Consider the following 24,877-nt stretch of genomic DNA (forward strand, 5'->3'; position numbering starts at 1 on the left):
CTCCTCAGAGGGGGGGGGGGGGGGGGGGGGCGCTCGGCGCTCCTCAGAGGGGGAGACGCTCGGTGATCCTCAGAGGGTGGATGCGCTCGGTGATCCTCAGAGGGGGAGACGGTCGGTGATCCTTAGAGGGGTGTGCCCTCGGCGCTCCTCAGAGGGGGAGACGATCGGTGATCCTCAGAGGGTGGGTGCGCTCGGTGATCCTCAGAGGGGGAGACGCTTGGTGATCCTCAGAGGGTGGGTGCGCTCTGTGATCCTCAGAGGGTGGGTGCACTCGGTGCTCCTCAGAGGGGGAGACGCTAGGTGATCCTCAGAGGGGTGTGCCCTCGGCGCTTCTCAGAGGGGGAGACGATCGGTGATCCTCAGAGGGTGGGTGCGCTCGGTGATCCTCAGAGGGTGGGTGCGCTCGGTGCTCCTCAGAGGGGGTGACGCTCGGTGATCCTCAGAGGGTGGGTGCGCTCGGTGATCCTCAGAGGGTGGGTGCGCTCGGTGCTCCTCAGAGGGGGAGACGCTCGGTGATCCTCAGAGGGTGGGTGCGCTCGGTGATCCTCAGAGGGGTGTGCCCTCAGCGCTTCTCAGAGGGGGGGCGCTCGGCGCTCCTCAGAGGAGGAGGCGCTCGGCGCACCTGAGGGGGGCGGAGCACACCTGAGGGAGATGGGAATGTGTCTCAGATATGAGAATCTAGCCTTCCAGCGGCACTACTCCCATTAAAAATTAAAAAGGTTCAGACTGGAGTACTTTGAGCTTTTAATTTTAGTAAGCATTGACATAAAGTAGGTTTTTGTATGTTTGCTTCTCTTGTACAAGAACAATTATTTTTGAGGTTCATCTTATCACAGTAACAATTTTTCTCAGAGGTTCCGGCAACACTCATCGGAGATCAAAAGTGTTCCGAGGCTGGAAGTTTGGAAAATCCTGCCCGAGGAGAATGAGGGACGTACAAGCGCAGGAAACCGCCACCTGCATGTTTAGTCAGTCAGGCAATATCCGGACTTGGAACTATACATCTTTGTATCCTCATTGGCTACAGGTGAGATCCCAAAGGACTGGAGAATAACTAATGTGGTCCCGCTGTTTAAGAAAGGTAGCAGGCATAATCCAGGAAACTTTCTGCCGGTGTAGTAGGTAAATTATTGGAGTGAATTCTCAGGGACAGGATTTGAACCCATTTGGAAACAAATGGACTCATTAGTGACAGACAGCATGGTTTTGTGAAGGGGAGGTCATGCCTCACTAGCTTGATTGAGGTTTTTGAGCAGGTGACAAAAATTATTGGTGGATGTTGTTTACATCGACTTCAGTAAAGCCTTCGACAAGATGCCTCATGGGAGGGGGTACAAAAGGTGAAGTCACACAGGATCAGAGGCGAGGTGCTAAGATGGATACAGAACTGGCTCGGTCACAGAAGGCAAAGGGTAGTAATAGAAGGGTGTTTTTCTGAATGGAAAGTTGTGACTTCCACAGGGGTCTGTGCTGGGGCCTCTTGTTTTGGTATACATAAGTGATTTGGAGCAAAATGTAGCTGGTCTGATTAATAAGTTTGTGAATGACACCAAGGTTGGTCATGATGTGGAGATGCCAGTGCTGGACTGGGCACAGTAAGGATCACAACACCAGGTAAAGTCCAACAGATTTATTTGGAATCACTAGCTTTCGGAGCGTAGCTCCTTCATCAGGCGAGTGTCGATAGTAGTCATGATGTGGAGATGCCAGCGTTGGACTGGGGTGGGCACAGTAACGAGTCTTACAACACCAGGTAATACCTGATGAAGGTGCTATGCTCCGAAAGCTAGTGATTCCAAATAAACTTGTTAGACTTTAAAACTTGTTAGACTTTAAACTGGTGTTGCAAGACTTGGTGGAGTGGCAGATTGTGTTGAGAATTGTCAGAGGATACAGCAGGACATAGATACGTTGGAGACTTGGGTAGGAAAATGGCAAATGGAGTTTAATCCAGACAAATGTGAGGTAATGTACTTTGGTAGGTCTAACATAGAGGGGAAATATACCGTAAATGGCAAAACTCTTAGAAATATAGAAAGTCAGGGAAATCTGGGTGCGCAGGTCCATAGGTCTTTGAAAGTGGCAACACAAGTGTACAAGGTAGTCAAGAAAGCATACGGAATGCTTGCCTTCATTGGATGGGGCATCGAGTATAAAAACTGGCAAGTCATGCTACAGTTGTATAGAACCCTGTTAAGGCCGCACTTGGAATATTGCGCACAATTCTGGTCACCACACTACCAGGTGTGGAGGCTTTGGAGAGGGTGCAGAGGAGGTTTACCAGGATGTTGCCTGGTCTGGAGGGTGTTAGCTATGTGGAGAGGCTGAATAGACTTGAACTGTTTTCATTAAAACGCTGGAGGTTGAGGAGTAACCTGATCGAGCTCTACAAGATTATGAGGGGCATGGATAGAGTGGACGGGCAGGCACTATTTCCCACGGTGGAGGTGTCAGTCACTGGGGGCATAGGTTTAAGATCCGTGGGGCAAAGTTTAGAGGAGATGTTCGGGGCAGGCTTTTTACGCAAAGGGTGGGGAGTGCCTGGAACGCGTTGCCAGGAGAGGTCGTGAAAGCAGATACATGAACGGCGTTCAAAAGGCATCTTGACAAACACATGGATAGGATGGGTATAGAGGGATATGGCACGAGGAAGTGCTGAGGGTTTTGGCCAAGGGTGGTATCATGACCGGTACAGGCTTGGTGGGCTGAAGAGCCTGTTCCTGTGCTGTATTATTCTTTGTTCTCTTTTATATTGGGCATTCCTTCATTGGTAGGTCAAGATCCTGGAACACTTTTCCCACAGCAGTACATATACCATTCAGACTGAAGCAGTTCAAGGCAGAAGCTCACTACCACCTTCTCCCTGGTAATTAGAGATCAATAAATGCTGGTCCTACTATTAAACCAAATCACAGACAAATATAAAACTCACTGGTCACAGAAGTGGATGACCAGGGACAATATTCCTGTGAATAGTTCATGCTTCTGACATCAAAATAGCAACTGGCAGATGGAGAACTCGTGGAAATTATCACCAACAATGGCCTTTTTACTATAAACATTTGGCCCATAGACTGCACTGACCTTCTGAAAGAGCATCCTACCTGGACCCACTCCCCCACCCTATCCCTGTAACGACATAACCCCACCTAACCGGCACATCTTTGGACACTAAAGGGCAATTTAGCATGGCCAATCCACCGTGCTTCATCGTGCTATATGTGTGACTCCTCCAATGCCATACATCACTTCAACTGTTACCAGTTTCCTGGTCCTAACCAGTTCCTCTTCACTATGATGTCCAATCCCGCTACACCTCCATCTTTCACCAGGACAGTCTCGGAGCTCTCCACTTCTTACTCAAACTGAGCCCCAATCAGCCCTATCCACCTCTACCTTCCCCCACTTGGCTGAGCTAGTTCTCACTCTGAACAATTTCTCTTTCAACTCGACACTCATCCTCCAAGTAAAAGGTGTAGCTTTGGGTACGCACATGGGTCCGAGCTATGCTTGCCTTTTTGCAGCTTATGTGGAACATTCATTATTCCAGTCTGACTTGAGGCCCCCCTTCCCTGACACTTTTTCAGTTCATTGATGACTGTCAGTGCAGCCTCCTGGTCTCGCCTTGAACTGAAACATTTCTTGACTGTGTTTCCGATTGACACCCTTTTTCACCTTTATCTTGTCCATCTCTGACATAGAAACACAGAAAATGGGAATTGGCCATTTGGCCCTTCAAGCCTGCTCCACCGTTCATTGTCATGGCTGATCATGCAATTCATTAACCTATTCTCGCTTTCCCCTGCATATTATTTGATTCCTTTTGCCCCAAGTGCCATATTTAACTCCTTCTTGAAAACATACAATGTTTTGGCCTCAACTGCTTTTTGTGGTGGACAATTAATTCCACAGGCTTACCACTCTCTGGGTCAAGAAATTTCTCTTCATCACAGTCCTAAATGGTTTACTCCATATGCAACGACTGTGACCACTAGTTCTGAACTCCCCTTTCCTCAAAATCTTGGTCTCCGAGATGGGCGATCAACTAATATTTACTACAAAACGATGTACTACTACAGCTACCTTAACTACACTGCCCACACCCCGTTTCCTGCAAGGGCTCCATTCCATTCTCCCAGTTCTCCCTTCGCCATTGCATCTGTTCAGATGATCTTATACTTCCAACATTTTATCCTTTTTCTCAACCAATGATTCCCACCATGTTGCATACATTTCATGTCCCTCTGCTCTCATCCCTTCCCCTCCTTTCCATAAAATTTTCTGCGTCCTCAGCTTCCACCCCAGCAACCTCCATTTTCAACTAATTATCCTTTGACATTATTGTCAGCTCGGACATGATGACACCTTCACTGAAAACTCCATAGCTTTCTGAACTTAGTTCAACAACTTGAGGTCATAACTGCTGTCTCTCTCTTGTTCCATGTGTTTTTTTTTTTTTGCTGGCTTAATTCTTTCTTTATTCCTTCATGTTGCATTCAAGCTGCTGCTATAAAGCCATTTACACTTCATCTGGATACAATCTTTGTTCCTTTACTATATCCATCATCTTTCTCTTTGGCTTTTGCATCTCTCCTGCCATCCACCCAATCACAGACCTTACTCCCTTTTAATCTTCCTGCCCCCTCCCCTTTCTATGTTCTTATCTTCCTTTTAACTGTTTTTCTCTACAGGTGTTGCCTGATCTGTTGAGTATTTCCAGCAATTTGTGTTTTTATTACAGATTTCCAACATCCATGGTATTTTACTTATATTAAATATTGTTGAAAAGAGACGTTGCTGTAGCTATTTATCTTGCATTCAGGACAGCTACTAGAATGCTAAAATTCAAACAATCAAACCTTTATACTGCAGGAAGAAAAGGTCCCAATTGGTTGGCAAATTGGCTGTCATTGGCTAAAGGGGAAGTGTTGGGGTGGTGGTATTGTCACTGGACAAGTAGACGAAGGATCTGGGATCCCAGATTCAAATCCGATCATGGCAGGAGGCGAAACTTAAATTCAATAAAAATCCGGAATTAAAATCTAATATGACCATGAAACCATTTATCCGCTGTTGTAAAAACCCATCTGGTTCACTAACATCCTTTAGGGAAGGAAATCTGCCGTCCTTACCAGGTTTGGCCTACAGTGTGATTGACTCTCTTTAACAAAGTCTTCTAAAATGGCCCAGTGAGCCACTCAGGTCAAGGGCAATTGGGGATGGACAATAAATGCTGGTCCAGACAGTGTTGTCCCTATCCCCAGAGCAAATAAAAAGATAACACCATGAAGAAAACAGCAGGCAATTATAGGCTCCCATTGCTTCCAGATAATTCAAAAAAAAGCAGAAGGCTTGAACATATTCCTTTTGTTTGCAGAGAATGGGTTTGTGTGTATGAATGTACGTCGCTTCTAGCAAACATGAGCATGTTCAGAGTATGAATAATTATCTTAAGTTCATAGTAGCTATTAGCGCACTCAGGATTGTCTAGCAAATGCTGACCAAAATCATACCTCACTGTAGAGGATTTGTTTTGGGGTTGCAGCACGGGTTCATTGAGTATGGTCTGTACTCTGCCTAACACAGACTGAGGAATATGCTGTTAATTTGATTAGCCAATCATTTGGGAAATCTAGACTACATACCTGCCATTGCAGTGGCACTATTGCTAAATTATGCCGTAGGCAGAGCGCCTTTTTGGACTGATCGGCAGCATTCGGTTAGTGGAGACTCTATGCACAGTGGCAGGGTGAAACTGTTTAGAATCATTTAAGCCAGAAGGTGGCCATTCAGCTTATTCAGTTCATGTCAGTTCTCTGCAAAGCAATGCAGCCAGTCCCATTTCCCCATGGTTCTCATGGCCCTGTAAGCTTATTTTCACATGCCCATCCAATTTCCTTCCAAAATCATTGATTCTTTCCTCTTTTTAAGAATCAAAGATGTAACTCAAAATCAAATCCCAATTCTCAAAAAGTACACCCACAGATTAAACAATAGGAACTCCCAGTTTGCTGTGGCTTGAAATCAATCCCCCACAGTAACTTCAACTGGGGGACATACAACACCGCAGCTTCCGGTTGAATACCTGTACAATAGGCGACAATCGTCTCTCCTAATCCCAGTTTCACCATCTCACCACCTTCAGCCGCAGGTGCCGAGCAGATAATCCATCTCTGCCTTCTCTCAAAGTCTCCAACATCACAGGTGCCAGTCTTCAGCCAATTCAATTCACCCCACACAATATCAAGTAAAGGTTGAAGGCACTGGATACTGCAAAGGTTATGGGCTTGACAACATATAACATAGAACAGTACAGCACAATACAGGCCCTTCAGCCCACGATGTTGTGCCGGCCATTTATCCTAAACTAAGATTAACCTAACCTACACCCCTTCAATTTACTGCTGTCCATGTGCCTGTCTAAGAGTTGCTTAAATGTCCCTAATGACTCTGACTCCATCACCTCTGCTGGCAGTGGATTCCACACACCCACCACTCTGTGTAAATAACCTAACCTCTGACATCTCCCCTATACCTTCCTCCAATCACCCTAAAATTATGTCCCCTCGTGACAGCCATTTCCACCCTGGGGAAAGTCTCTGGCTATCCACTCTATCCATGCCTCTCATCACCTTGTACACCTCTATCAAGTCACCTTTCTGCCTTCTTCGCTCCAGCGAGAAAAACCCTAGCTCATTCAACCTTTCTTCACAAGACATGCCCTCCAGTCCAGGCAGCATCCTGGTAAATCTCCTCTGTACCCTCTCCAAAGCATCCACATCCTTCCTATAATGTGGCGACCAGAACTGGACACAATATTCCAAGTTTTATAAAGCTGCAGCAAAACCTTGCGGCTCTTAAACTCAATCCCCCTGTTAATTAAAGCCAACACACCATACTTAACAACCCTAGCTTTGCGCAGATCAAGGAGACACAGCCTGAGTGAGACACATCCAGAGTGGGAATTGGAACTTTGTAATTTGGTGCAGTGAGGTAATTCGGTGCAGAGTGGGAGAAGATGCTTTTTCCCGAATGTTTTGTTCTCTTTCGTCAGGCCCGTAACTGTTAATCTGCAGGGAGAGAAACATAGAGCATCCTGGGAAGGTAAGTGATTTTTATTTTTATTACCTTTTCAAATTGTGTGTGTGTGTGTGTGTGGGGGGGGGGGGGGGGGGGGGGGGGGGCAGAAAACTGAAGTGACATCACAGTAAAGCTGTGACCCAATTGGCTGGTTGGGAATCTGCACCAAATTTAAAAATGAAACTTTATTAAACTCATTAAACATAATTAATTAATTACCTAATTATAATTTAGAAAGGTATCTAAGCCAGAGATCGGAGAGTACTGTATTTAGCTTTCACATTTATAGCAGAAATCTAGTGCCAGGAAACATATAGTTAACAGTAACTTTTATTAATTTTAAAAAAAAAATTAATTTACTAATTAATTGACGCAATGTCAATTAAAGGGGTGCAGTGCTCTGACTGTGAGATGTGACAGGTCCGGGAGGTTTCCAGCATCCCGGATGGCTTCATCTGCAGAAAGTGCACCCAACTGGAGCTCCTCACAGACCGCATGGTTCGGTTGGAGCAGCAATTGGATGCACTTAGGAGCATGCAGGTGACGGAAAGCGTCATAGATAGCAGTTATATAAATGTGATCACACCCAAGGTGCAGGCACCAGAATGGGCAGGCAGTCAGTGCAGGAATCCCCTGTGGTTGTCCCCCTCTCGAACAGGTATACCCCTTTGGATACTGTCGGGCGGGGTAGCCTATTAGGGGAAAACAGCAGCAGCCTGAGCAGTGGCACCACGGCTGGCTCTGATGTTCAGCAGGGAGGGTCAACGCGCAGAAGAGCAATAGTCATAGGGGACTTAATAGTCAGGGGCACAGATAGGTGCTTCTGTGGACGTGAAAGAAATTCCAGGATGGTATGTTGCCTCCCTGGTGCCAGGGTCCAGGATGTCTCAGAACGGGTAGCGGGCTTCCTGAAGGGGGGGGGGGGGCAAACAGGCAGAGGTCGTTGTACATATTGGTATTAACAACATAGGCAGGAAGGGGCATGAGGTCCTACAGCAGGAGTTCAGGGAGCTAGGCAGAAAGTTAAAAGACAGGACCTCTAGGGTTGTAATCTCGGGATTACTCCCTGTGCCACGTGCCAGTGAGGCTAGAAATAGGAAGATAGAGCAGCTAAACACGTGGCTAAACAGCTAGTGTAGGAGGGAGGGTTTCCGTTATCTGGACCACTGGGAGCTCTTCCGGGGCAGGTGTGATCTGTATAGGAAGGACGGGTTGCATCTAAACTGGAGAGGCATAAATATCCTGGCCGCGAGGTTTGCTTGTGTCACACGAGGGTTTAAACTAGTATGGCAGGGGGGGTGGGCACCGGAGCAATAGGTCAGAAGGTGAAAGCACTGAGGGAGAACTAGGGAATAGGGCCAGTGTGGCTCCGAGGAAGAGCAGACAGGGAGATGTTGCTGAAAACAGCGGGTCTGGTGGCCTGAAGTGCATATGTTTTAATGCAAGTATTACTGGTAAGGCAGATGAGCTTGGATTGGTACTTGGAACTATGATGTTGTTGATGGGTTTTCTCCAGGTACTCCGGTTTCCTCCCACAGTCCAAAGATGTGCAGGTTAGATGGACTGGCCATGCTAAATTGCCCTTAGTGTCCAAAATTGCCCTGTTGGGTGGGGTACTGGGTTATGGGGATAGGGTGGAGGTGTGGGCTTGGGTAGAGTGCTCTTTCAAAGAGCTGGTGCAGACTCGATGGGCCGAATGGCCTCCTTCTGCACTGTAAATTCTATGAAATTACAGAGACCTGGTTGAGGGAAGGACGGGATTGGCTAAACATTCCAGGATTTTGATGTTTCAGGCGGGATACAGCGGGGTGTAAAAGGGGTGGCGGAGTTGCGCTACTGGTTAGGGAGAACATCAGAGCTGTTCTACGGGAGGACACCTCAGAGGGCAGTGAGGCTGTATGGGTAGAGATCAGGAATAAGAAGGGTGCAGTCACAATGTTGGGGGTTTACTACAGGCCTCCCAACAGCCAGCGGGAGGTAGAGGAGCAGATAGGTGGACAGATTTTGAAACGAGTAAAAACAGGGTTGTGGTGATGGGAGACTTCAACTTCCCCAATATTGACTGGGACTCACTTAGTGCCAGGGGCTTGGACGGGGCAGAGTTTGTAAGGAGCATCCAGGAGGGCTTCTTAAAACAATATGTAGATAGTCCAACTAGGGAAGGGGCTGTACTGGACCTGGTATTGGGGAATGAGCCCGGCCAGGTGGTAGAAGTTTCAGTAGGGGAGCATTTCGGGGACAGTGACCACAATTCAGTAAGTTTTAAAGTGCTGGTGGACAAGGATAAGAGTGGTCCTAGGGTGAATGTGCTAAATTGGAGGAAGGCTAATTATAACAATATTAGGCGGGAACTGAAGAACCTACATTGGGGGCGGATGTTTGAGGGCAAATCAACATCTGACATGTGGGAGGCTTTCAAATGTCAGTTGAAAGGAATTCAGGACCGGCATGTTCCTGTGCGGAAGAAGGATAAGTACGGCAAACTTCGGGAACCTTGGATAACGAGAGATATTGTAGGCCTTGTCAAAAAGAAACGGGAGGCATTTGTCAGGGCTAGAAGGCTGGGAACAGACAAAGCCTGTGTGGAATATAAGGAAAGTAGGAAGGAACTTAAGCATTGAGTCAGGAGGGCTAAAAGGGGTCACGAAAAGTCATTGGCAAATAGGGTTAAGGAAAATCCCAAGGCTTTTACACGTACATAAAAAGCAAGAGGGTAGCCAGGGAAAGGGTTGGCCCACTGAAGGGTAGGCAAGGGAATCTATGTGTGGAGCCAGAGGAAATGGGCGAGGTACTAAATGAATACTTTGCATCAGTATTCACCAAAGAGAAGGAATTGGTGGATGTTGAGTCTGGAGAAGGGTGTGTAGATAGCCTGGGTCACATTGAGATCCAAAAAGACGAGGTGTTGGGCGTCTTGAAAAATATTAAGGTAGATAAGTCCCCAGGGCCTGATGGGAATAACCCCAGAATACTGAAGGAGGCTAGAGGAAATTGCTGAGGCCTTGACAGAAATCTTTGGATCCCCTCTGTCTTCAGGTGATGTCCCAGAGGACTGGAGAATAACCAATGTTGTACCTTTGTTTAAGAAGGATAGCAAGGATAATCCAGGGAACTACAGGACGGTGAGCCTTTCGTCAGTGGTCGTGATATTACTGGAGAGAATTCTTCGAGACAAGATCTACTCCCATTTGGAAGCAAATGGACGTATTAGCGAGAGGCAGCATGGTTTTGTGAAGGGGAGGTCGTGTCTCACTAACTTGATAGAGTTTTTTGGGGAGGTCACAAAGATGATGGATGCAGGTAGGGCAGTGGATATTGTCTATATGGACTTCAGTAAGGCCTTAGACAAGGTACCTCATGGCAGACTGGTACAAAAGGTGAAGTCACACGGGATCAGGGGTGAGCTGGCAAGATGGATACAGAACTGGCTAGGTCATAGAAGGCAGAGAGTAGCAATGGAAGGGTGCTTTTCTGATTGGAGGGCTGTGACTAGTGGTGTTCCGCAGGGATCAGTGCTGGGACCGTTGCTGTTTGTAGTATATATAAATGATTTGGAGGAAAATGTAACTGGTCTGATTAGTAAGTTTGTAGACGACACAAAGGTTGGTGGAATTGCGGATAGCAATGAGGACTGTCAGAGTATACAGCATGATTTAGATCGTTTGGAGACTTGGGCGGAGAGATGGCAGATGGAGTTTAATCTGGACAAATGAGAGGTGATGCATTTTTGGAAGGTCTAATGCAGGTCGGGAATATACAGTGAATGATAGAACCCTCAAGAGTATAGACAGTCAGAGAGATCTAGGTGTACTGGTCCATAGGTCACTGAAAGGGGCAATACAGGTGGAGAAGGCAGTCAGGAAGGCATACGGCATGCTTGCCTTCATTGGCCGGGCATTGAGTATAAGAATTGGCAAGTCATGTTGCAGGTGTATAGAACCTTGTTAGGACACACTTGGAGTATAGTGTTCAATTCTGGTCGCCACACTACCAGAAGGATGTGGAGGCTTTAGAGAGTGTGCAGAAGAGATTTACCAGGATGTTGCCTGGTATGGAGGGCATTAGCTATGAGGAGAGGTTGAATAAACGTGGTCTGTTCTCACTGGAACGACGGATGTTGAGGGGTGACCTGATAGAGGTCTACAAAATTATGAGAGGCACAGAGTGGATAGTCAGAGGCTTTTTCCCAGGGTAGAGGGGTCAATTACTAGGGGGCATAGGTTTAAGGTGCGAGGGGCAAGGTTTAGAGGAGATGTATGAGGCACGTTTTTTTACACAGGGTAGTGGGTGCCTGGAACTCGCTGCCGGAGGAAGTGGTGGAAGCAGGGATGATAGTGACATTTAAGGGGCATCTTGACAAATACATGAAAAGGATGGGAATAGAGGGATACGGACCCAGGAACTGTAAAAGATTTTAGTTTAGACTGGCAGCATGGTCGGCACAGGCTTGGAGGGCGAAGGGCCTGTTTCTGTGCTGTACTTTTCTTTGTTCTTTGTTTGTTCTATCAACCTGGGTGGCAACTTTGAGGGATCTATGTACGTGGACCCCAAGATCCCTCTGTTCCTCCACACTTCCAATAATCCTGCCTTTAACCCTGCATTCAGCATTCAAATTTGACCTTCCAAAATGAATCACTTCACATTTATCAAGGTTGAACTCCATTTGCCTCTTCTCAGCCCAGCTCTGCATCCTGTCAATGTCCTGTTGTAACCTGCAACAACCCTGAACACTATCTGCAACTCCACCAACTTCGTGTCATCGGCAAACTTACTAACCCACCCTTGCACTTTCTCATCCAAGTCATTTATAAAAACCACAAAGAACAGAGGTCCCAGAACAGATCCCTGCGGACACCACTGGTCACCGACCTCCAGGCGGAATAGTTTTCATCCACTACCACTTGCTGTCTTCTTTCGGCCAGCCAATTCTGTATCCAGACAGCCAAATTGCCCTGTATCCCATGCCCCCTAACTTTCTGAATGAACCTACCATGGGGAACCTTATCAAATGCCTTACTGAAATCTATATACACCACATCCACTGCTCAACCTTCATCAATGTGTCTCATCACATCCTCAAAGAATTCAATGAGGCTTGTGAGGCATGACCTGTCCCTCACAAAGCCATGCTGACTATCTTTAATCAAACCATGTTTTTCTAAATAATCATAAATCCTATCTCTCAGAATCCGTTCCAATATTTTGCTCACCACAGACATAAGACTGACTGGTCTGTAATTCCCAGGGATTTCCCTATTCCCTTTCTTGAATAGGGAAACAACATTCGCCTCCCTCCATAGCCACACTAATATTTTCTTAGCCTATTGTTCATTGTTTTTTAGATACTTATCCTTCCAAAGGGAATTTGGAGTTGACTGGGTACTGTTCATGTCTAAAAGTGGCAGCCTTTAACCCATTTGAGAGTTTGCATGATACACAATGAATGGAGATCAGATTGGAATCGGCATTGTCCTCCAGGGGAGCTTTGATTGATTTGTTGCATAAATAGTTTTGTTGTTTGACATTTGGCATTCTTATTCTTATGCGTTCAAGACAAAAGTCCTCACCAATAGGTCTCTTTTCAGCAATAATCAACTTCGGTTCAACCAAGTGGCTGTTTCCACCTTTAATTTCTGCTTACTTACCACGCCAATGTGACACAGCAATACAGAACTTTGGGGATTGATATTAAGAGCCTTTCGGAAATGAATTTCTGCCAGGTTGAACTTCTCTTGCTTATAGTAGATCATCCCCAGACCATACCTGCAGAGAAAAAAGATTACACAGGCCTCATTCGGTTTCAGACTTGGACAATAACTTGAGTTTGCTTTTCCCCCGCTTTCAAAGTTTCTCCTTCTTAAAAAACTGGTTTATTTGTGGAGCAGAAGAAATGTGCAAAGCTAATAGTCTGTGGTTATATCAACTTTCTCCACCCAAGCATCAACTAGTGCAACATGTGGCCATAGTAACAATCAAGGGGAACATTAATGTTCAAGATGTCGGTAAAAACGTATTTTACTTACGGTATCGCTCCTCTACCGCCAACACTTAGACGATAATAATCAGGCCGGCTAGGGGTGGGGAAAATTGGCCTTGCCTTGTTACCTACATAAGGCCTTAAGACATTGGAGCAGAATTAGGCCACTCGGCCCAAGTCTGCTCCGCCATTCAATCATGGTTGATACTTTTCTCATCCCCATTCTCCTGCCTTCTTCCATAACCCCTGATCCCCTTATTGATCAAGAACCTATCCATCTCTGTCTTGAAGACACTCAGTGATTTGGCCTCCATAGCCTTCTGCGGCAATGAGTCCCACAGATTCACACCACCCTCTGGCTGAAGAAATTCCTCATTTCGTCCCTTTAGTCCAAGATTGTGTCCTCTGCTTCTAGTTTTTCCTACAAGTGGAAACATCCTCTCCATGTCCACTCTATCCAGGCCTTGCCGTATCCTGCAAGTTTCAATAAGATCCCTCCTCATCCTTCTAAACTCGAATGAGCACAGACCCAGAGCCCCCAACCTTTCCTCATACAACAAGCTCTTCATTCCAAGGATCATTCTTGTGAAACATCTCTGGACCCTCTCCAAGGCCAGCACATCCTTCCTTAGATACGGGGCCCAAAACCGCTCACAATACTCCAAATGGGGTCTGACCAGACCTTATATAGCCTTAGAAGTACATCCCTGGTCTTGTATTCCAGCCCTCCCCACATGAATGCTAACATTGTATTTGACTTCCTAACTGCCGACTGACCTTGCATGTAAGCCTGAAGTGAATGGTGAACAATGGCTCCCAAGTGCTTTTGTGCTTCAGATTTTCAAAGCATTTCCCAATTTAGAAAATAGTCTATGCATCCATTCCTTCTTCCAAAGTGCATAACCTCACACTTTTCCACATTGTGTTCCATCTGCCACTTCTTTGCCCACTCTCCTAGCTTGTCCAAGTCCTTCTGCAGCCCACCTGCTTCCTCAACACTACCTGTCCCTCTACAGATCTTTGTATCATCTGCAAACTCACCAACAGCGCCTTCAGCTCCTTCTTCCATTAATGTATATTGCGAAAGGTTGTGGTCCCAGCACCGACCCTTGAGGCACACCACTAGTCACCGGCTGCCATCCTGAAAAAGACTCTTTATCCCAATCTCTGCCTTCTGCCAGTCAGCCAATCCATGCCAGGATCGTACCTTTAACACCATGGGCTCTTAACGCCTTTAACAGTCTCCGATGCGGCACATTGTCAAAGGCCATCACGTCCACTGGTTCTCCTTTGTCTAGCTTCCTTGTTTCTTCCTCAAAGAACTCTCCAACAGATTTGTCAGACATGACCTCCCCTCGACGAAGCCATGCTGACTCAGTTCTATTTTATCATGCACTTCCAAGTACTCCGTGATCTCATCTTTAATAATAGATTCTGGGGCAGCATGGTGGCGCAGTGGTTAGCACTGGGACTGCGGCGCTGAGGACCCGGGTTCGAATCTCAGCTCTGGGTCACTGTCTGTGTGGAGTTTGCACCTTCTCTCTGTGTCTGCGTGGGTTTCACCCCCACAACCCTAAGATGTGCAGGTTAGGAGGATTGGCCACGCTAAATTGCCTTGTAATTGGAAAAAAAAATATTTTGGTACTCTAAAATGTATTTTTTTTCAAATAAAAATAATGGACTCTAAAATCTTACCAATGACCGAAGTCAGGGTAACAGGCCTTTAATTTCCTTTCTTCTGTGTTCCTCCCTTCTTAAACAGCGTTGTTACATGAGCCACTTTCCAGTTCCTTGGAACCCTTCCTGCCTCCAGTGATTCGTGAAAGATTACCACCAATGACACCACAACCTCCTCGGCTATCTCTTTTAGAATCCTGGGGTGTAGTCCATCTGGTCCAGGTGATTTATCCACTTTCAGTCCCTTCAGTTTCCCAGAACATTCTCCTTAGTGATGGCCACTGCACTCACCTCTGCCCCCTGATTCTCCGGAGTTCTGGCATCCCACTGGTGTCTTCCGCCATGAATACTGATGTGAAGTAACTATTCAGTTCCTCTGCCATTTCTTTGTTTCCTATTATTACTTCTCTAGCCACATTTTCCAATGGTCCAATGTCTATTTTTGCCTCTCTCTTATCTTTTATATATTGAATAAAACACTTCATATCTTCCTTTATATTACTAGCTAGCTTGCACTCATTTTTCATCTTCTCCCCCCTTATTGCTTTTTTCGTTGTCCTCTGCTCGTTTTTAAAAGGCTTCCCAATCCTCTGGCTTCCCACTAATCCTCACCATTTTGTATGCTTTTTCTTTTGCTTTTATGCTGTCCTGGACGTCCCTCATCAGCCACGGATGCCTTGTCCTGCCCTTAGCACGTTTCCTCCTCCTTGGGATGAATTTCTGTTGTGCCTCCCGAATAACCCCCAAAACCCCTGCTGTTCCACTTTCTTCCTTGCTAGGTTCATTTTCCAATCAACGCTTGCCAGCTCCTCCCTCATATCTTTGTAGGTACCCTTAATTAATTGTAATATCGTTACATCTGATTGCAGCTTCTCCACTGCAGGGTAAATTCTATCATTTGTGGTCACTGCTCCCTAAGGGTTCCTTTACTTTAAGTTCCCTGATGAAGTCTGCCTCATCCAAATCACCAAATCCAGAATTGCCTGTTCCCTAGTGGGCTCTACCACAATCTGCTCCAAAAAAAACATCTCTCAGACATTCCACAAATTCCTTTTCTTGGGATCCACTTCCAACCTGATTTTCCCAGGGCACCTGCATATTGAAGTCCCCCATGATTATTGTGATATTGCCTTTTTTACATGCTTTCTCTATCTCCTAATTTATTTTCTGCTCCACATCCTGATTACTGCTAGGGGGCCTGTATATAACTCCTAGGGTCTTTTTACATTTGCGATTCCTCAACTCTACCCACAGAGATTCTATGCCTTCTGATCCTATATCGCTCCTTGCTATCGATTTAACTTCATTCCTTACGAACAATGCACAGCTCAGCAGGTGGACTCTCTCTCTGGCGCTTTAAAAAGATTCCAGTTGGCACATGGAAGTCCCACTGGAAGGTAAAGCAGATATATCAACTCTCTGCATGGCGATTTAAAAGGCAGAAAGTAACTTGTGATCAAACGGCTGCAAACAGTCTCCAGCCAGGTCTGTTAAAGCCTACCTCTGTTTGGAAGACAGTGCTGATAGCTCTCCCCTGAAGTTTCTAGAGGCCTGGGAAAGGGCCTTGTACTTTCTCTTCACTACAGATAATCTTGATCTGCAGAAACGGCAGACGAGTGTTTGATATGTAGAGTGGACGGACAACCTTTTAAATTCTCAGGTAGAGAATTCTAATATTATCTCAGTAAGTCTCACAGTCAGTCTGGTAGAGGCCTGTACAATTGAAAGTGACTCCCCAGAGAAATCTACAGCCTGCATGTTCTACATGACAACCATTGGGAAGACCAAGCCAACCGATGAATGTGTCCTTGGGAGGTCACCGACGACAAAGTTTACAACCTCAGCAGCAAAGATCCATCTCTCATCCCCAGTTTAATCCCTGTTGTTTTGAACCTTTCCTACCCCGCCACCCCCCTCCCAGACCCTGTCCGTCTTCAGTGTGTCTGCGTGGAGTGTGGGACGGGGTTAGGGGAATAATAAGATTAGTAAACCATTGTTCTATTATTTTCATTACATGTTTATCTTTTCTCTTATTCTAATAAAATCTTTTTTAGTTTTACTTACAAATCTGGTGTCTGTAACTCATTGCAGCAGTGAAGGGTCAAAGTGTTCAGGGAAATACACAAATTATTGGTTAATTCATTTATGTTGGGACTCAGGTACATGGGGCTGGAATTGACCGCACATTCATCCAGGGTGTTGGAACGTTGATTAAAAAGGACCTTTGGAAAACCACACCACCAAGACTGTTGTGACTCGAAATCCCTTCGGGCTCGGGGTCCGGATGGTGAAGAATTTGTTAAATCTGTCCAGGGAGGTTTTTTGGAACAATATGTGGATAGTCCGACTAGAGAAGGGGCTTTTCTGGACCTAGTACTAGGGAATGAGCCGAGCCAGGTCATCAACGTTGTAGTGGGGGAACATGTGGCGAACAGTAACCACAATTCCATAAGCTTTCGGATACTCAGGCAAAAGGAGAACCTTCCAAGGAGGGTTAAGGTGCTAAATTTGGACAACTAGATTGCAGAAGATTTGGAGATAGTTGTTTGGGAGAGGCTGTTTCAGGGTAAATCCATATTTGGCACATGGTGTCTTTTAAGGAGCAGTTGTTGGGATTTCAGGACAGGCATGTGCCGATGAAATGGAAAGACAGGTAAGGCAGGATTCAGGAACCGTGGATGACCAGGGAGCTTGCGAGTCTAGTCAAAAAGAAAAGGATGCTTACAGGAGCTCTAGGCAACGAAAAACAGATCAAGCACTTGAAGGATACAGGGAAAGTAGAAAATAGATCAATCAGGGAGTTAGGAGGGCAAAAAGGGTCTCAAAATGTCCTTGGCAGACAAGATTAAGGAGAATCCCAAGGCATTTTATACGTATCTTAGGAACAAGAGAATAGCTAGAGAAAAAGGTGGCCCACTCAAGGACAAAGGATTTTGTATTTTGCATCGGTATTCACAAGAGAGGGAATTGATTGGTGGTGTCTCAAAGGGATATGTAAACATTTTAGAACAAGTCGTTATTATGAGGGAGGAAGTGTTAGGTGCGTTAAAAAGCATTAAGGTAGACAAATCCCCAGGGCCAGATGGCATCTATCCCAGATTCCTGAGGGAGACAGGACATGAAATCGCTGGGTCTCTAACAGAAACCTTTGTGTCCTCGTTGGCCACAGGTGAGATCCCAGAGGATTGGAGGTTAGCCAATGTTGACCAGTTATTTAAGGGTAGCAAGGATAATCCGAGTAATTATAGGCCAGTGAGCTTGACGTCAGAGATGGTGAAATTGTTGGAAAAGATTCTCAGAGATAGGATCTATGCACATTTGGCAGTGAATGGCCTTATTAACAACAGGCAGCATTGTTTCGTACGAGGGAAATCATGTCTAATTTAATTGATTTTTTTGAGGTGACAAAAATGATTTGACGAGGGAAGGGCTGTGGATGTTGTCTACATGGACTTTAGTAAAGCATTTGACAAGGTCCCTCATGGCAGGCTGGTGCAAAAGATGAAATCACACGGGGGGCAGGGTTGAACTAGCGCGATGGATTCAGAACTGGCTTGGCCACAGAAGACAGAGGGTAGCAGTAGAACATAGAACATTACAGTGCAGTACAGGCCTTTCGGCCCTCGATGTTGCGCTGACCTGTGAAACCATTCTAAAGCTCATCTACACTATTCCCTGATCGTCCATATGTCTATCCAATGACTATTTGAATGCCCTTAGTGTTGGCGAGTCCACTACTGTTGCGGGCAGGGCATTCCACACCCTTACTACTCTGAGTAAAGAACCTACCTCTGACATCTGTCCTATATCTATCTCCCCTCAATTTAAAGCTACGTCCCCTCGTGCTAGACATCACCATCCGAGGAAAAAGGCTCTCACTGTCCACCCTATCCAATCCTCCGATCATCTTGTATGCCTCAATTAAGTCACCTCTTAACCTTCTTCTCTCTAACAAAAACAGCCTCAAGTCCCTCTGCCTTTCCTCATAAGATCTTCCCTCCATACCAGGCAACATTCTGGTAAATCTGCTCTGCACCCTTTCCAATGTTTCCACATCCTTCCTATAACGCGGCGACCAGAATTGCACGCAATACTCCAAATGCGGCCACACCAGAGTTTTGTACAGTTGCAACATGACCTCATGGCTCCGAAACTCAATCCCTCTACCAATAAAAGCTAACACACCGTACGCCGTCTTATAGACATAGAACATAGAACATACAGTGCAGAAGGAGGCCATTCGGCCCATCGAGTCTGCACCGACCCACTTAAGTCCTCACTTCCACCCTATCCCCATAACCCAATAACCCCTCCTAACCTTTTTGGTCACGAAGGCAATTTATCATGGCCAATCCACCTAACCTGCACGTCTTTGGACTGTGGGAGGAAACCGGAGCACCCGGAGGAAACCCACGCACACACGGGGAGAACGTGCAGACTCCGCACAGACAGTGACCCAGCGTGGAATCGAACCTGGGACCCTGGCGCTGTGAAGCCACAGTGCTATCCACTTGTGCTACCGTGCTGTCTTAACAACCCTCTCAACCTGGGTGGCAACTTTCAGTGATCTATGTACATGGACACCGAGATCTCGCTGCTCATCCACACTACCAAGAATCTTACCATTAGCCCAGTACTCTGTCGTCCTGTTATTCCTTCCAAAATGAATCACCCCACACTTTTCTACATTAAACTCCATTTGCCACCTCTCAGCCCAGCGCTGCAGCTTACCTATGTCCCTCTGTAACCTGTAACATCCTTCCGCACTGTCCACAACTCCACCGACTTTAGTGTCATCTGCAAATTTACTCACCCATCCTTCTACGCCCTCCTCCAGGTCATTTATAAAAATGACAAACAGCAGTGGCCCCAAAACAGATCCTTGTGGTACACCACTAGTAACTGGACTCCAGTCTGAATGTTTCCCATCAACCACCACCCTTTGTCTTCTTCCAGCTAGCCAATTTCTGATCCAAACTGCTAAATCACCCTGAATGCCATGCCTCCGTATTCTGCAGTAGCCTACCATGGGGAACCTTATCAAACGCTTTACTGAAATCCATATACACCACATCAACTGCTTTACCCTCATCCACCTGTTTGGTCACCTTCTCAAAGAACTCAATAAGGTTTGTGAGGCACGACCTACCCTTCACAAAACCGTGTTGACTATCTCTAATCAAATTATTCCTTTCCAGATGATTATACATCCCATCTCTTATAAACCTTTCCAAGATTTTGCCCACAACAGAAGTAAGGCTCACTGGTCTAAAGTTACCGGGGTTGTCTCTACTTCCCTTCTTGAACAAGGGGACAACATTTGTTATCCTCCAGTCTTCTGGCACTAGTCCTGTAGACAAAGATGACTTAAAGAACAAAGCTGAAGGCTCAACAATCTCCTCCCTAGCTTCCCAGAGAATCCTAGGATAAATCCCATCCGGCCCAGGGGACTTATCTATTTTCACACTTTCCAGAATTGCTAACACCTCCTCATGAACCTCAAGTCCTTCTAGTCTAGTAGCCTGAACCTCAGTATTCTCCTCGACAACATTATCTTTTTCCTGTGCGAATACTGACGAAAAATATTCATTTAGCATCTTTCCTATCTCCTCGGACTCCACGCACAACTTCCCAAGTGGAAGGGTGTTTTTCCAAATGGAGGTCTGTAACTAGTGGTGCTCTGCAGGGATCCTTACTGGGACCTCTGCTGTTTGTAATGTAATATATATATATATATATATAAAAGTGACTTGGAAGAAAACGTAGTTGGTCTGATGAGCAGGTTTGCGGACGATACTAAGTTTATAAAATTATTTGGGATATAGATAGGGATAACAGTTGGGAGGCTCTTCCCGGGGCGGAAATGACAACTACAAGGGGGCACAGGTTCAAAGGCGGGGGGGGGGGGGGGGAAGGTTCGGGGGAAGTTTTTTTTTTTTAAAAACACAGAGGCTGGTGGTCGTAATGATATGTATATAGTCAGGTTAGTGAAGGGTTAATAATTACATCTCTGTGCAAATCAAACACTAGAGGTCGTTACTACATCTCTGTATTTAAGACAGCCTCTCAGGGAATTCTGCTAATAGCATAAGGAGAAGCAAGGTGAAAGCATAAGCATAAGCTTAGAGTAGATAGAGATAGCACGAGGTTAGATCTAGTATAGTTAGTGACTAGATGTAATATTGAGTACTGCAAGACAGATTCAATATCATTTAATTATTATCTGTAGCTCAGTAGAGTGTTTGAACTTCATTTAATTAGTAGTGTAATAAAAAATAGTTTTGTTTCAATCTTTTGATTGGTATATTCTTTGCCAACACTATATCGGGTCATTCTGGAAGAAAGGGCAAAGACTACAACATATTCTCAATCATGGCAATATAACATGGACCAGGTAACTGCTGAAGCTAATTTAGTAAGAATCAAGCTATCATCTAGCTATCAAGAAAAAACTAGCACACGACTCGAACTTTGAAGAACAGTGCTTTGAAGAACAGACCTGTTACTGCAAGGCACCGAAGAATCCAGGATTCATGGAGAAAGCTCACGCTCCACGACAACTCTGGATCACTGATAAACTAGATGGCAACTAGCGAGTGTTCAAACAACAGTTTCAGTTCTACATGTTGGCATCTAATTTAAATGATGCAAGTAATGATCGGAAATTAACATTATTTCTAACGATGGCTGGTCCACAAGTCATAGAACTGTCTAACTCATTTCAATTTGCAACGGTCGAAGATAAGTCCAAATATGATGTTGCCAAAGCAAAATTTGATCTTCACTGCAAGATAGAGATTAATGAAACATTTGAGCGTTTTGTCTTTTAAGAGAAGGGTACAAAATAATGGTGAGTCGACTGATTGCTTCGTGACTGATCTCAAATGTTTAGCTCAAACATGTAATTTCTCCGTTTTAACGAATTCAATGATCAGAGATCAAATTGTATTTGGAATAATAGATGATAAGTTCAGGGAACGTTTGCTGAGACAGAAAGATCTCCAGCTTGAAAACGCTATCGAAATGCGTCGTATGCATCAATTGTCCAAAAGACAATATATTGAGATTCTGCAGCGAGAAAAGGGTGCGAAAACGAGCCTCGAGGTAGAATGTATTGGAGCTGTGGCACAGCTCCGAAAGATATGCGTTTCGGACGGCAGCTATCTTGCGCAGGCGCAGGTCTACACATGCGCACTTCGCAAAAATACGCGAGACCGAAGAAGACCGATCTGTGCATGCGTGAAGGAACAGTCCATGTGACAAGATGAATGTCACGACGTGTAGACGCTGTGGACACGTTCACCTACAAAACAAAAATGCCCAGCATGAGGAAAGGTTTGCTCACAATGTGGCAAACACAGCCACTTTGCTGCACAGTGCATAATATCTCTTAAATTGAAATCATGACACTGCCATCTGTCTAAGAATTGAGATTGTAGATTCAAACAGATCTTCACTCTTCGGTGCGTAAGCCTGCAAGGATCTTCACCTAATTCAGAGAATTTATCACGCAAGTTCATCTCTTCCACCTGTTCAAAACGACATACAAGGAATGGGTGACCAAAAGCCAGAGCAAGAGTAGGAAGGCAGTGCAGGTGTCCCCTGCGGTCATCTCACTGCAAAACAGACATACCGCTTTGGATACTGTTGAGGGAGATAGTTCACCAGGGGAAGGCAGCAGCAGCCAGGTTCATGGCACCGTGGCTGGCTCTGCTGCGCAGCTGGGCAGGAAGAAGAACGGCAGGGCTAATAGTGGTAGGGGTCTCAATCGTAAGGGGAATACAGGCGGTTCTGCGGACGCAATCGAGGCTCCAGAATGGTGTGTTGCCTCCTTGGTGCAAGGGTCAAGGATGTCTCGGAGCGGCGGCAGGACATTCGGGGGGGGGGGCGGGGGGGTTCATGGTGCACATAGGCACCAACGACTTAGGTAAAAAATGGGACAAGGTCCTACAAGCTGAATTCAGGGAGTTAGGAGTTAAACTAAAAGGTAGAACCTCAAAAGGTAGTAATCGCAGGATTGCTACCAGTGCCACGAGCTAGTCAGAGTAGGAATGTCAGGATAGATAGGATGAATGCGTGGCTCGATAGATGGTGCAAGAGGGAGGGAATCAAATTCCTGGGGCATTGGAACCGGTTCTGGGGGAGGTGGGACCAGTACAAACCGTACGGTCTGCACCTGGGCAGGACTGGAACCGATGTCCTAGCTGGGCAGGACTGGAACCGATGCTCGAGCTGTTGGGGAGGGTTTAAACTAATGTGGCAGGGGGATGGGAACCGATGCAGGAAGTTGGAAGGTAGTAAAACAGGACAGAAACAAAAGGCAGTAAGGGGGAAAGTGTAAGGCAGAGAAGCCATAGTCAAAAATCAAAAAGGGCGACAGTACAAGGTACAGTGACTGAGTGGAGCTCAGTGAATAGGACCAGTAACACTAAAAGGAATAAAATGGGAAGTGAAAACATTAATGGTAAGCGATGCGGCAGGTTGTTACATGAAGATATGGGTTCAACGACAAGGACAATTAGGAGAAAAGTTAGGAGGAAATATAACTTAGGAGAGATTACTGATCGAGGTGTTAATATTCAAAACAGAGGTGAGAAAGCCAACACAAGTGTACTTTACCTGAATGCTCGTAGTATTTGGAATAAGGTAAATGAGTTGATGGCACAAATCATCGTGAATGATTATGATTTAAGTGGCCATTACTGAAACATGGTTAAAGGATGGTCACGACTGGGAGTTAAATATCCAAGGGCATCAAACTATTCAGAAGGACAGAGTGGATGGTATAGGTGGTGTAGCTCTGTTATTTAAGGATGACATCCGGGCAATAGTAAGGGATGACATCGGTGCTAATGTAGCCACCTAAAATGGCTGATTCCCGAGTTAAATGGTCAAACCCCGATCTAAAATGGCGAACAAAAAAGGCTGATGGTAAAATCAGCCAACAGGACTCAAACGGACAGCTGCAGGCAAAACAGTGTATTCGGCTCTGGGGAAGTCGGGCCAGACCGATACCTGCAACCATTAACAGCACATCAACCCAACCATCTGCATACTAAGCAGCCATCCCCGGGAACAATTGCTACACATTAGCAGCATAAAGCCGATCCAGACTTTTCGGCGCCAGCAGTGGCTGAGACAAAGAAAGGTGGACGACCACCCCCCGATCAAGGAATCGCCCCATTATTGGAGCATATCGAACCCAGTGATTGGGACCAAGTCTAATCACTTGGAACCAGGGTCAAGGTCCGCCCCGAGAGGCGGGAAGCCCCTGGGAACTATAAAAATAAGGGGCCAAGTTCAGATCGACCCTTCTTCTCCTGCTCGCAACCTTCAAGACCCTTCGACGAAGAAACAAGTAAGTGTTACTCCAGCGATCGCTACCAGAGAGGTGCTCCAGACTTTCGACTCGTAACAGACTTTTTGAATCCCGCAGGCCAGACCCAATTCGATAGACCATTCGTTTCCCTGACCTGGTGGGCCATCACCAAAGTTAAGTATTGGCCTTTAGTGGTAGGTAATAGTCTAGAAGTAGGATTATTGTAGAAGTATTTATTGTTGTATATAATAAATGATCGTTGATTTAACTTTTACTAAGCGGTGTGCTGCATTATTAATCATTACTTGAGCTTGAACCACGTGGCGGTATCAGAAAGATACCTGGCGACTCGTGAGCAAAGGTGACAGAATTAGAGCTAATAAAACTAAGGCTAATAAGAGCAACACTATGGAGGATAAGGTTGAATCCATTTGGGTGGAAATCAGGAATAGTAAGGTGAAAAGTCACTGATAGGAGTAGTCTACAGGCCACCAAAGAGTAACATTATGGTGGGGCAGGCAATAAACAAAGAAATAACGGATGCATGTAGAAATGGTACAGCAGTTATCATGGGGGATTTTAATCTACATATCGATTGGTTTAACCAGGTCGGTCAAGGCAGCCTTGAGGAGTTTATAGAATGTATCCGCAATAGTTTCCTAGAACAGTATGTAATGGAACCTACGAGGGAACAAGCGGTCCTAGATCTGGCCCTGTGTAATGAGACAGGATTGATTCATGATCTCATAGTTAGGGATCCTCTCGGAAGGAGCGATCACAATATGGTGGAATTTAAAATACAGATGGAGTGTGAGAAGGTAAAA

The 24,877-nt window shown here is 45.7% G+C and overlaps 1 protein-coding gene across 3 annotated transcripts in view; it reads right to left on the bottom strand.

Moving 5' to 3' along the window:
- cdc27 (cell division cycle 27) overlaps positions 1-24,877 on the bottom strand; it is a 241,920-nt gene that overhangs the window by 24,795 nt on the left and 192,248 nt on the right. For all 3 annotated transcript variants that reach the window (XM_072486884.1, XM_072486887.1, XM_072486886.1), the window contains one exon: positions 12,726-12,843. In XM_072486884.1, the coding sequence (XP_072342985.1) occupies positions 12,726-12,843 (118 nt within the window). The remainder of the gene's footprint in view (positions 1-12,725; positions 12,844-24,877) is intronic.

The sequence above is a fragment of the Scyliorhinus torazame genome, chromosome 21, assembly GCF_047496885.1.
Source record: "Scyliorhinus torazame isolate Kashiwa2021f chromosome 21, sScyTor2.1, whole genome shotgun sequence".
NCBI lineage: Eukaryota > Metazoa > Chordata > Chondrichthyes > Carcharhiniformes > Scyliorhinidae > Scyliorhinus > Scyliorhinus torazame.